General features: G+C 42.0%; 2 protein-coding genes across 6 annotated transcripts in view; both read left to right on the forward strand.

The window, feature by feature from the left end:
• Positions 1-13,171, forward strand: part of LOC109430277 (uncharacterized) — a 45,485-nt gene that overhangs the window by 17,267 nt on the left and 15,047 nt on the right. The gene's annotated exons all lie outside the window — the stretch shown is intronic.
• Positions 1,940-9,738, forward strand: LOC115263739 (uncharacterized). 5 transcript variants are annotated; one of them, XM_062846162.1, is made up of 4 exons: positions 1,940-2,922; positions 2,992-3,068; positions 3,136-3,202; positions 3,259-9,738. In XM_062846162.1, the coding sequence occupies exon 4, from the start codon at positions 3,351-3,353 to the stop codon at positions 9,255-9,257; it is 5,907 nt and encodes a 1,968-aa protein (XP_062702146.1). In that variant the 5' UTR covers positions 1,940-2,922; positions 2,992-3,068; positions 3,136-3,202; positions 3,259-3,350; the 3' UTR covers positions 9,258-9,738. The 5 variants fall into 5 exon arrangements, 3 of the variants coding, with proteins under 3 accessions (XP_062702146.1, XP_062702144.1, XP_062702145.1); XR_009996378.1 differs by having other exon boundaries at positions 1,940-9,475; positions 9,545-9,621; positions 9,689-9,738; XR_009996377.1 differs by having other exon boundaries at positions 1,940-9,621; positions 9,689-9,738.

The raw sequence follows: 13,171 nt of genomic DNA on the forward strand, positions 1-13,171 counted from the left end.
GCCAACCGCCATTAAAGATCAAGCAGTCTTCCTAGACTGTATTTATGCTGCATTGTAGAGCAGTTTCAAGATATCCCCTCAATGCATCAACTAACTAGTGAGGACAAAATGGAGCCACATGAAATGGAACGCATGAAGTTTGAAATGGCACTCAAAAGATTCCTCGAGTGAGCAAGCAATGAGTTACACACTTTTTTTTAAATACCGTGGTCGGTAAATTGACGAAAATATAACAGCTGAATACAACAATTCTGTATTGTTTACCTTTTGCTCCTGGTTTTGACAGTTGGTGTACTGAGCCTCAGTAAAATCGATTACCGAAGCTACCGAAATAGTTCTGCTGTTCTATTTTCGTCAAAATAGTGCTGAACAGGCAATTCAGAATTGAGTGTGTAGCATTTTAAAACTTGAGTAGGGTAGGTAATCATGAATTGAACCAAATTGCGGCTTTCTGAAGCAGCGGCACTTTTGATCGATTTTTTCATCCACATGGAAATAATTTACTACGGTAAGGTATCACGTATATGAAAGCCACGGGTATAAGCTTTCCGTAAAGTGGCAAAAAGTTAACATTTGCACCAAATTTCATTGAGAAATTCAATTATTTGTCAATAGTGATTTTAATCTTAATTTGAACCATCGTAATCATAATTTGAACCAATTTTAATCTAGATTTGAACTAGTGGCGGCAGCAGCTCGAGCAATTCCCGCCACAGCCAATTTTATGCTAAACAACTAAAAATCACATGGATCTGCTAATTCTCATACCAATTTTTCATTAGCCAGTGGAATTTCAGCTCAAAATGTTCGGAATCCTTCAAGAATTCGAAATCTAAATTTGGAATTTTCCATCGCCCAAGAGTAAACAAAGCAACCACTAGCGCAGTCTGCAGGCCAACACTGAAAGCTCGCCCCCATTCACTAGTTCAAATCTAGATTTCAAATGGTTCAATTCAAGATAAGATTCTCCAAGTAAGAATTACTTAAATTCGATAATTTTATGACAAATAATGCGGAATATTATTCGGTTGGTCGATTCTACGATAAATAAGCTTTCATTTGACGTGTTCATTTATTGCGTGTGATACAATGCATGAGCTGTACGAGTGCACCGAAAATGTGCTTTCTCTGGGGGGAAATGGATGGAATCTCAGTTATTTTTCAATTGCCTGTTTTCCATGACAAAAACGCATTTTTCAATGCTTTTAAAGTCCATGTTATCAGGTTATATTACGGAAAGCTGTTTAACATCCTTTTCGGGACAATATTTGCCTGAAAAGTACGTCGTTTTAATGAATTTCGAAATGGTTCAAAATAAGATTACAATTTGACTAGTTCAAAGTTTGATTTCTTACCCTATTATTAAAGTTATGTCATCCGTGCTATCGGTATTTGCATGGTAGCAATTGATCATTGATCATTTCGTAACAGCCGTTTAAGTGATTTTAATGGTCTTATTGTGACGAACATTTTTGGATTTTCTTATGCTAGGAATCTTCCTAAACTTTATATGAAGTTGCGAACGGAATTCCATTTAAAGCTTGAATTTTGTCTAACTAACTTTGATTAAAATGCAGTTTTATACAGCTTATCGTTTGTTTGGTAAATATGATGTTTTAAAATGCGATTCTAGATAATCGAGTTCAGCACCCGGTCTGTAATTCCTTATCACCTTTGTCACTGAAACCAGTTAGGATAGAAGCATCAGTTTTGGCCATAATACATATTGAAACCTTTCATAATGGCATATTGGTAGTTTTAATTGGTTAATTTGTCATTTTTTTTTCAAGAATGATTTCTCTTAGATTGACCAAAACTGGTGCGCGAACCCTACTAATGTGCAAAAGTAGCATTCCTAAGACAATTCATATGCCGTATCTAGTTTGGATTATATATTTGGAAATATTTCTATCAATTATCATAGAGTGATAAAATCGAAAAAAATTCCGTGCTAGAATCGAGAGTGATATAATGGAGCGTGATTAAATAGAACCGTGACAAAATCGAAAAACCACTGTACTACACAAATACTTTACTGCTATTGATCTCTGTGCTGTGAAATTATTTGGGTTGTTTTATAGCACTTTAATCCAACTCCGGAAAATTTGCCGAAAGATATGCAAATCGAATAAGAGTTCCAGCCAATAAAACAGCTGCTTTTATACAGTACAGTTTGTAAGCGGTCTGTAGGGGTAGGCGGGGCATAATGAGCAGGTGGGGCATAATGAGCACCTTGTATTTTCACTGTAAATCTTCAAATTAACAAAACAAATTGCTTGATTGTAGCCCAATTATCTAAAATCCAATGAGTTGATGACAAAATATTAGTCAAAAAATCTGTTTACCTTAAAAAAATAATCAAAATGCGTAAAGTGGTCATGTACTGGGAAAATATTATAAGAATCAGGTGACCTAAAATAAGGTTTTGGGAATCGAAATCACAACTTACTGTGCATCTATCGATTTTCTTGATATTCCATACGCCAATGAAATGTATTTGTAACACTTTTCAACTATTTGTATAATTATTTTGTTGTAAAAATATGCTTCAAAGAGTTGGTAGTAGGGTGGGGCAAAATGAGCAACTGGTGAAAAAATAATGAAAATGGTAAACATCTTCAACAAACGAATTTTAATTATGTGTAACGGAGAAGCCCCTCGTCGCGTCGACGCCTCAAAAAATACGCATCGCTCCAACAATTGATCTGTCAACATCGGTTGTCACTGTCATGGTGACTGCCACGGAGCGACAGGAGGATGACTTGAACAAATTGTAGCAGAGAGAGCGAAATCGTTTAAGCCACCCGGTGAAAATATTTTCTAGCTATTCGATCGTAAATAATCTAAACTTTATCCTAATTTGTTCTAACAATAAGCAAAATTCAGTGCATTTGCAGAATCAGAATTCGCACTAAGAAATATGTATGTGTCCTATACTGAATTGTTTATTTAACGCTTGAACTCCTAATATTGATCGATTACAATTTGCAGTTGCAGTTAGACCCTAAGCTATCAGTGAAATCGAACCTAAACACCTTTCCAATAGAATTAATCAGGAAAGCTCTGAGGTAATTTCCCACTAAGTACATCATGATAACAGTTATTATAAGTTAAAGATGAATTTGCACCATTTAGGTTCTTGCTTGCTACAGCGTTCTTTGTGACACGATCCATAAAAGCGGTCCTGGATCTCACCAAAAATGTAAGAAACATATGACATGACGGCAATGAATTTATTAAAATATATTCTCATTTTAGCTTAAAGCTACACCCACAATCAAAGGTTTGCTTCATTAAGATTTGGTGAAACGTCACTCACAAATTTCTTTAAGATTTTTGTACGTGGTGCCATGGAAGCTGGACGTCACAGTAAAACTGCCGGAGAACATCATTGCAAAAAATGCAACCGGCGAGATTCAGCGGAAGCCCATATGGTGGCGTGCGATCAATGCCACGAATGGACCCACTTCGGCTGTGCTGGAGTTGACGAGTCTATTAAAGATCGCAAGTACGTTTGCAACGTTTGTGAAGCATTGGAAGGAGTTGCAAGTGGTATGCAACAGCTCAAACCACCCGGTGCTGACAACAAATCGACGAAATCATCCAAGCGGACGAGGAAATCCCAAAATACGTCCGTACCGAGCATGACCTCTAGTGCTCGAGAAGCTCTGTTGGCCGCCCAAATGAAGATGGTAGAAGAGCGGCAACTGCTAGAAGAACAAGCGCTGAAGGAACAGGAAGCGATCAGGTTCAAGCAAATGGAAGAAGACCGCCGTCAATTGGAAGAAAAACGACGACTATCCGAAGAAGAAAGACTGTTACGAGAACGTCAGCTTCAGGAAGAGAAGGCCTTTCAAGCTAAGCAGCAGCTCATCAGGCAGCAGTCGCTAGACAAAAAGCATGAACTTCTTCGTCAGATGGCAGAAGCAAGCAGCCGGCACGGATCAATTGTGGACTCGCGCGGAAAAGTATCAGACTGGTTAGCAGAACAGCGTGCGGTCGTTGACAACGAGTGTGATGCTGGTGCAGTCGATCCCTTTACAGATCGACCGGAGCGGAATGACCCAATGATTCAATCAGAGAGAAACGATGGAGCACTGCCGCCGCTGCCGTCGCCTTCGGTGGGGATGCAACCTAGTAGGTCGAATTTTCAAGCCCAAGTATCAGTGCACCAGGAGAGATCAGCGATACCCATTCGTGCTCAAAATGAACCATTAGCCGACTACATGCCTAGAAGTTCAATTCCGACAGTGCTGGGAGCGAATCACTTTGCTGCTCGACAAGTCATAGGCAAAGAATTGCCCACTTTTAGTGGAAACGCGGAAGATTGGCCCATATTCATAAGCTGCTTCGAGCAGTCAACCGAGGCGTGCGGATATTCGGACGCGGAAAACTTGATCCGACTCCAAAGGTGCCTTAAGGGACATGCCCTGGAATCCGTTCGGAGCCGTCTACTACTGCCATCGAGTGTTCCTCACGTCATAAGCACACTAAGGACCCTGTACGGTAGGCCTGAATTGTTGGTTCGGTCCTTAATAGAAAAAGTACATCGAGTTCCCGCGCCGCGACAAGACAGACTGGAGACGATCATGGAGTTTGGCCTGGCAGTACAAAACTTAGTTGACCATCTCACCGCCGCTCACCAAGAGAACCACCTTGCCAACCCGACACTCATGCAAGAGTTGGTCGAAAAACTACCTGGCCCTCTGAGACTAGATTGGGCAGTCCATAAAGGCCAACATACGAATGTCACCCTGCGAACATTCGGCGAATTCATGTCTCGCCTAGTCACGGCTGCTAGTGAAGTGACATACGATCTACCGGTGCAAGGAAAACCTTTTAGAAACGAGAAAGTCAAGTCGAAAGATTGGGGAATGGTGCAAGCTCACACTGCAGTGCAGCATACCCCGGAACGCTGGAGCCGAGATCACCGAAAAACGAGCAAACCATGCGCATTGTGTGAACATGAGGGTCATCGGTTGTACGAGTGTCCTCAATTCAAATCGTTCAATATGGATGAACGATGGAAATTCGTGCAGCAAAACGGCATCTGCAGAACTTGTCTGAACGCCCATGGGAACTGGCCATGTAAATCCTGGCAAGGGTGTGGTCATCAAGGATGCCGTCTAAAGCATCATACACTGCTTCATCCATCTAATCCAGCTGCAACTCATTCGGTTAATGTATCCTCGAGACACTTGGATTGGAAGGAAAAACAGTTCCCGATATTTCGAATCATCCCCGTCGTTCTGAAATTCGATGGTCAGTCAGAGACGGTATTCGCTTTGATTGATGAGGGTTCCTCATTGACTCTTCTGGAAAAATCGGTCGCTGAACAACTACAAGCTGTTGGTCCCACGGAGGCACTAACTCTTCAGTGGACCGGCAACATTACCCGAGAAGAAAACGAATCACAGAAGGTTCAACTGGAAGTAGCTGGAAAGGGTAGTTCCAATTATCATCGACTGATCAATGTTCATACCGTCGACGGTTTGGTATTGCCCACTCAAACGTTAAAGTTTCGAGAGCTCGCGCAGCAATTTCCTCATCTACGTGGATTACCTATAGAAGATCAAGAGCTGGTGCAACCCAAACTTCTAATTGGTTTAGAAAACCTGCGGCTTAGTGTACCACTAGCTATTCGTGAAGGTTCGGCGGGACAACCGATTGCTGCAAAATGTCGATTAGGATGGGGCGTTTATGGATGTACTTCGGGATTCCCAGGAGGGCAATCTGTTATCAATTTCCATATAAGTGCCACATCTGACTCGGATCGCCAGCTGAACGAGCAACTACGTGATTATTTTGCCCTAGATGGAACAGGCGTAACAGCAGCAGGCGAAAAACCAGAATCAGAGGAGAACAAAAGAGCGATACGCATATTGAAGGAAACAACAAGGAGGACACTACGTGGTTTCGAAACTGGATTACTTTGGAACACCGATAGTCCGAACTTTCCAAATAGCTTTTCGACTGCCCTACGTCGTCTACAATCACTGGAACACAAACTTCTGAAACAGCCAGAACTGAAGAAACGTGTGAATGAACTGATCTACGAATACGAAGCGAAAGGTTACGCACACAGGGCTACACATCACGAAATGCAATTCTCGGATCAATCACGCGTCTGGTATCTCCCATTGGGAATTGTCACAAACCCAAAGAAACCAGAGAAGGTCAGGCTCATCTGGGATGCTGCAGCTAAAACCAACGGCATCTCACTGAATTCTAAATTGCTCAAAGGCCCGGATCTGTTGACACCACTACCGATGGTGCTCTCCCGCTTTCGCCAGTACCCCGTGGCCGTAAGCGGAGACATACGGGAGATGTTTCATCAGCTCGCCGTCATTGAATCTGATCAGCAAGCACAACGTTTCCTGTGGCGCGAAGATCCGGAAAAGGAACCACAAGTTTATGTTATGGACGTCTTAACGTTTGGCTCGATGTCTTCCCCTGCATCTGCTCAGTACGTTAAGAATCTTAACGCTTCTGAATTTGTTAACGACTACCCACGTGCAGCGGCAGCCGTCCAGGAAAACCATTACGTGGACGACTACCTTGACAGTTTTGCCACGGTGGAGGAAGCGATCCGAGTAGTGAATGAGGTGAAACATATTCAATCGAAAGGTGGTTTTCAGCTGAGAAAGTTCAAGTGCAATGAAGTAGCCGTTCTGCGAGGAATAGGAGAGCTTTCGGACGACGAATGCAAAGAGTTGCTACTGGAAAGAGGAGATCTGATTGAGTCGGTGCTTGGGATGCAGTGGATGCCCCGCGATGATGTATTTGTCTACTCGTTTACGCCGCGTAAAGATCTGCAGGAAATCCTCCGCCCGGATCATGTTCCCACGAAGCGGGAGGCACTAAAAGTTGTTATGAGCCTGTTCGATCCGTTAGGCTTCATTTCATTCTTTTTGGTGCACGGAAAGGTGTTAATTCAAGAAATTTGGGCGTCCGGGTCTGAATGGGATCAACCTATAAACAATGAGCTTAGTGAACGTTGGCATAGATGGATTGCAATGTTCAGCCAGCTAAAACAGTTGCAGATTCCCCGGAGCTATTTTACTTCGCCAATTCCAAATGATTTGAATAGCTTACAAATTCATATATTTGTTGATGCTAGCGAAGCGGCTTACTCATGTGTCGGGTATTTCCGTTTGGTGGCCGAAGCAAGTGTGCAAGTCGCTTTGATCGGGGCCAAAACAAAGGTAGCCCCCTTAAAAACCTTATCAATCCCCCGGCTTGAACTCAAAGCGGCTGTTCTTGGCGCTCGGTACATGGAATCAGTGCAGACAAACCACTCGTTTCCTATAGCGCAGAAATTTTATTGGAGTGATTCTAGCACTGTACTAGCGTGGATCAGATCGGACCACAGACGGTACAACAAGTTTGTGGAGCTGCGAATTGGAGAGATCCTGACACTGAGCGATCCATCGGAGTGGAAATGGATACCATCTAAAACCAACGTAGCGGACCTTGCAACGAAGTGGAACAAAGGTCTCAGTTTCCAACCTGGTAGCGAATGGTTCCGAGGGCCAAACTTCCTGTACGAGCCTGAAATAACGTGGCCACAACAACTTCCGCCTTCCACAACACAAGAAGAGATGAAACGTTGCCACACTCATTGGACTCCTACTCCGCTGATAGAAACGAGTAGATTCAGTAGCTGGACTAGACTGCACCGAACTATGGCCTACGTTCTCCGCTTCATAGATAACCTACGTCACAGGAGGAATCGCCATCCATCTATTGCAGGCGTGCTGCAACAAGAAGAGTTGAAAAGATCGGAGCAACAATTATGGAAAATGGCACAAGTAGAAGCTTTCCCGAAAGAAGTTGAAGTTCTCTCCAAGGCTCGTGGACCTCCAGAAGCGCGTCACCCAACTGTGGCGAAAACAAGCTCCATCTATAAAAATTGGCCTTTCATTGACGAGGATGGTGTACTTCGTATGCGTGGTAGGTCGGGATCTGCCTTCTATGCTCCCGCTGAAGCCCGATATCCCACAATTCTCCCAAGACAGCATCACATCACTACATTAATCATTGATTGGTACCACGGCCATTACCAACACGCCAATCGGGAGACAGTAGTGAATGAAATTCGCCAACGATTTGAAATTCCTAAACTTCGTGCGCTTGTTGGTAAGGTTGTTAGAAATTGTGCTAAATGTCGCGTAGCGAAGGCCATGCCGAACTATCCTCCTATGGCATCTCTCCCAGAGGCTCGGTTGTCGACGTTTGTACGGCCGTTCACATTTGTAGGGCTTGATTACTTTGGGCCAATCCTAGTTCGCGTTGGCAGAAGTGTTGCGAAGCGCTGGATAGCACTTTTTACATGCTTATCCATTCGTGCCATACATTTAGAAGTTGTACATAGCGTTTCAACCGAATCGTGCATTATGGCAGTTCGACGTCTTATAGCACGACGTGGGCCACCTGTGGAAATATACTCCGATAATGCTACGTGCTTTCAGGGAGCAAGTAATGAGTTGCAGAAGGAAATAAATGAGACGCTAGCGTTGACCTTCACCAGCACAAACACCGCTTGGAAATTCATACCGCCAGCAGCGCCCCACATGGGTGGCGTTTGGGAACGCCTGGTGCGTTCGGTTAAAGTCGCGATTGCGTCGATAAACGAGACATGCCGGAAACCTGATGACGAAACACTCGAAACAATCATCCTTGATGCCGAGGCCATGATCAACGCAAGGCCTCTCACATACGTGCCACTGGAATCCGCAGATAACGAAGCGATAACTCCAAATCATTTCCTTCTGGGCAATTCAACAGGTGTAAAGCTGGCACCAATGGAACACCTTAGCAAGCCTTCAATACTCCGGAGTAGTTGGAAGTTAGCACAACACATTACGAATCAGCTATGGACTAGGTGGATCAAGGAGTATCTCCCCGTCATAACCAGAAGGTGTAAGTGGTTCGAGGAAGTAAAAGAGTTGGTGGAAGGGGACTTAGTACTGATTGTAGGAGGTTCTTCAAGACATCAATGGACTCGCGGACGAGTGGAAAAGGTGTTTTATGGACGTGATGGGAGAGTGCGTCAAGCACTGGTACGCACGTCCTCTGGTGTATTACGAAGGCCAGCAGTGCGTCTAGCTATTCTCGATATTGAATGCAGTGGTAAACCCAGCGATGAACGCAAAGACCTGGGGAATCATCAGCAGGATTTACGGGAAGGGGGATGTAACGGAGAAGCCCCTCGTCGCGTCGACGCCTCAAAAAATACGCATCGCTCCAACAATTGATCTGTCAACATCGGTTGTCACTGTCATGGTGACTGCCACGGAGCGACAGGAGGATGACTTGAACAAATTGTAGCAGAGAGAGCGAAATCGTTTAAGCCACCCGGTGAAAATATTTTCTAGCTATTCGATCGTAAATAATCTAAACTTTATCCTAATTTGTTCTAACAATAAGCAAAATTCAGTGCATTTGCAGAATCAGAATTCGCACTAAGAAATATGTATGTGTCCTATACTGAATTGTTTATTTAACGCTTGAACTCCTAATATTGATCGATTACAATTTGCAGTTGCAGTTAGACCCTAAGCTATCAGTGAAATCGAACCTAAACACCTTTCCAATAGAATTAATCAGGAAAGCTCTGAGGTAATTTCCCACTAAGTACATCATGATAACAGTTATTATAAGTTAAAGATGAATTTGCACCATTTAGGTTCTTGCTTGCTACAGCGTTCTTTGTGACACGATCCATAAAAGCGGTCCTGGATCTCACCAAAAATGTAAGAAACATATGACATGACGGCAATGAATTTATTAAAATATATTCTCATTTTAGCTTAAAGCTACACCCACAATCAAAGGTTTGCTTCATTAAGATTTGGTGAAACGTCACTCACATTATGGTTTTCTCTGTTTTGATGCATATTGTAAGGTTTTGTCTGTAACTTTCAATTTATTAGCTTGAAAATTTCAGTATCTGTATATTATCACCGTTTAAAAATTCTTCAATAGAAGACTCCTTGAAACCCCACAGTTCCCTACAAATTAAACCCCATAATCCCTTCAAAATTTCATTGATTGTTGACGGTATGCTTTATCATTAACAAGAATAGTCAATTAGCATTTGATTGTGTACAGAACTGGTATTGATCATCCTGCCCCACCTAGGGTGCTCACTATGCCCCACCCTCAAAACGCAACTCGTGATTTTATACGTTTTTAAAAACGTAAAATTTTACAACATTTATAACTTTATTCGGAATTTCAACGATTAGCTTTTGTCAGTTAAGGTACAATTGAGGATTGAACGTTAAAATTACACAATGGTTGCACTTATTTTACTGGATTTAGTGGCAAAATGCTTAGGCTGCTCATTATGCCCCGCCTACCCCTAGTTAGCCTCCATTTGGCCTCCAAAAACAATTTGCTGTTGTAGGGTTTTTGGAGGCTTACTACAAATCGTTGGAGGCTAACTATTTGGGGCATTATGGAGCAAAACCGAGTACGCCAATCGATAGCCCAGACGATTTCCAATCCGAAAACATATAAACATTTACCATAAATATTACCAGATTTTAGAAGAAAAACATTTTTTTTCTTAGACACTGACAGGCTAACTACAGAAATGATGAAAACCTGAAAAGGCTCAGGTTTTTGGCGGAAAAAAGTCACAACCCGCAACTTGAAAGTTAGCAGGAACCCTGAGAAAGCGATTGACCCTAATAAATTGAAAATCTGTGTTGGTTTACTAAAAATTTTATGAAATACGGATTTTGCAATTTTGTTCATAGATTTATCAGATTTTCAAGCACAAACCCCCACAAAAGTTTGGAGGTTAAGGTTTTGGCTGACTGCAAGGTCACAACCCGCATATTGGGAGTTAGCTGGGACCCTAAGGAAGCGATTGAGACCTGTGAATTGAAAATACGTGCTGGTTTACGAAAACAATTTCATGACATACGGATTTTGCAATTTTGTTCATAGATTTATCCGATTTTCAAGCACAAACCCCCACAAAAGTTTGGAGGTTAAGGTTTTGGCTGACTGCAAGGTCACAACCCGCATATTGGGAGTTAGCTGGGATCCTAAGGAAGCGATTGAGACCTGTGAATTGAAAATCCGTCGCCAAAAGTGTTATATTTCAAACAATCTTTATTTAAACTTATTATGAGTGTTCTGTACGAGAGCTAGTAATGGAATGCAATCAGAGGAATGAATTTTCACAGTTGCTTGTTTGGTTGCTAACTGTCGCTTGGTTGCCATGGACTGCTCCGATGCTACCACTAGGTTGCTGGTGTTAACAATAGCGTTGCATAGTAAAGTGTTTATGCTATGAAGACTATGCTATGTTATGTCATACGGCGACATTTGACCGTAAACATCGAATTGATCCGTAAACGTGTGTGATCCATAACTGTGTATCCACGTTATATGAAAAACTTGTGCGGCTAGACCAGTCTACAAGGAAGTCATGGAAAACCCGATCTTTTTCGATTGTTTAACATGGAACAATTCGTCATTGAAATCATCGTCATCATCAAACATTTGAAAGCAGTTTTTTCGTTCAAATTTAAAATGATTGCATCGAAAATGTATTCACTGCATTTCTCATGAGGAATGGAATACAGTGAATACATTTTCATGGCCATTGTTTTGATTTAGAGCGATAAAACTGCTTTTTAATGTTCGAAAAATTATGACGAATGCTTGAGCCTTAAGATGAATGTCAGGGACTACCTTCAAAAAATGCCATTGATATTCATGGTGAATATCAATTGGCATTTTTCGAAGGTAGTCCGTGGTATCAGGTATCAGTAGGTCGGCTCCAGAGGCACGTTCTGCTCCATTTGGGAAATTTGTGCCAGTAGTCCGTGACATTTACATTAAATATTCAAAAAAGAACAGGTTTTCCGTAGCTTTCTTGTAGAACTGGTCTAGCCGTACAAGTTTTTCGTATACCATATTCTCAGGTTGAGCTTCTAAATTGAGCTGGATGTGGTTGAATTTAGATATGTCGAAATGACATTTTCAGCACTGGTTGCCGCAGCTTAGGTGACAATCAGATTTAGCCAACAGTGGTCCACCTGACGTCTTTACATTTACAAATTTGTTTAAATAATTGAACTCTTGCTTTCCAGTGTAATTCTACTGCACTGCCAAGGAACATGAGCCATTGCTTCGTCTCCCGGTGGAAGTTCATTAATAGAAACATGAAATTTGACAATACTTGCAGGGGATCCATTATTGGTTAAGGGTCAACTATTGGCTAAAATATCTTATATTACTAGACAATCATTAGTTCTATAAAAAGAGTGGCGCAACGTCGCTACATTTATAACAATACTTTCTATGTGATGACAATGTTCATATGACGGCAGTTAGAAATAGAAAATCAATTGAACTTTCTAAGAATAGAGTCTATACTCAGGGCCGGAATCAGAAATGTGGGTTCCATCTGCCGAAATGTTGTAAGGGCTTTGTCCCTTGATTTTATTTTCTTGATTACAGGAAATATGTATCAAAATATTGAGACCCGATCATGAACGCTGCCCTCTTATATGCGGCCCTGCTTTTTACACATTAAACCATAGAACCGGCATTATAGATTCCATCTATATGTACATATGTACAAGTATTCATTCAGTTGATTTGGAGGGAGGCCTAATGTATTTTGGCCAACCATTGAAACCCGATTGATGGCCTTTTTGTGAATGAATCTATATATCGAGCAATCCATCAGAGAGCCATGCCTACCGAGTGATGACTGAGGTTATGGTTATTCTCTACGCACCCGAAAACTGACCTTTCTGGAAATGGTGCGTAAGTGCGTGGTTCTCTGTATGCTGAGTGCGTCATAACTCTATCAATATTTGCCGAAAATATTTGCATATGTCTCTAGGAAACATGAAACGTTCATTGAAAAAGCGACGAAAATAAATCACCATCAAGTTCTATGTTTTAATAGCTATCATTTAAACGCAATTCAATTTCCCCACGCGCGAGGGTCCAGCTTTTGATCATTTTGTCGCCATCGTAACTTCAGCACTTGGGTTGGAAGAGGCCATTGATATACCCGATGGATGTGTACCAAACGTTCACATGTGGTCCACGGGCGGTTAAGTGTGCTAAAGGTTAGGTTGTTGATTGGCATCAATTTAAGCGAACTTTTCTTTAATTTTATTGATCGCATTCGCAC

Source organism: Aedes albopictus, chromosome 1 (assembly GCF_035046485.1).
Source record: "Aedes albopictus strain Foshan chromosome 1, AalbF5, whole genome shotgun sequence".
Lineage (NCBI taxonomy): Eukaryota > Metazoa > Arthropoda > Insecta > Diptera > Culicidae > Aedes > Aedes albopictus.

Bases quoted from the DNA above. Each gene is read 5' to 3' on its own strand.
- LOC115263739 (XM_062846160.1), top strand. From the start codon at position 3,351: ATGGAAGCTGGACGTCACAGTAAAACTGCCGGAGAACATCATTGCAAA.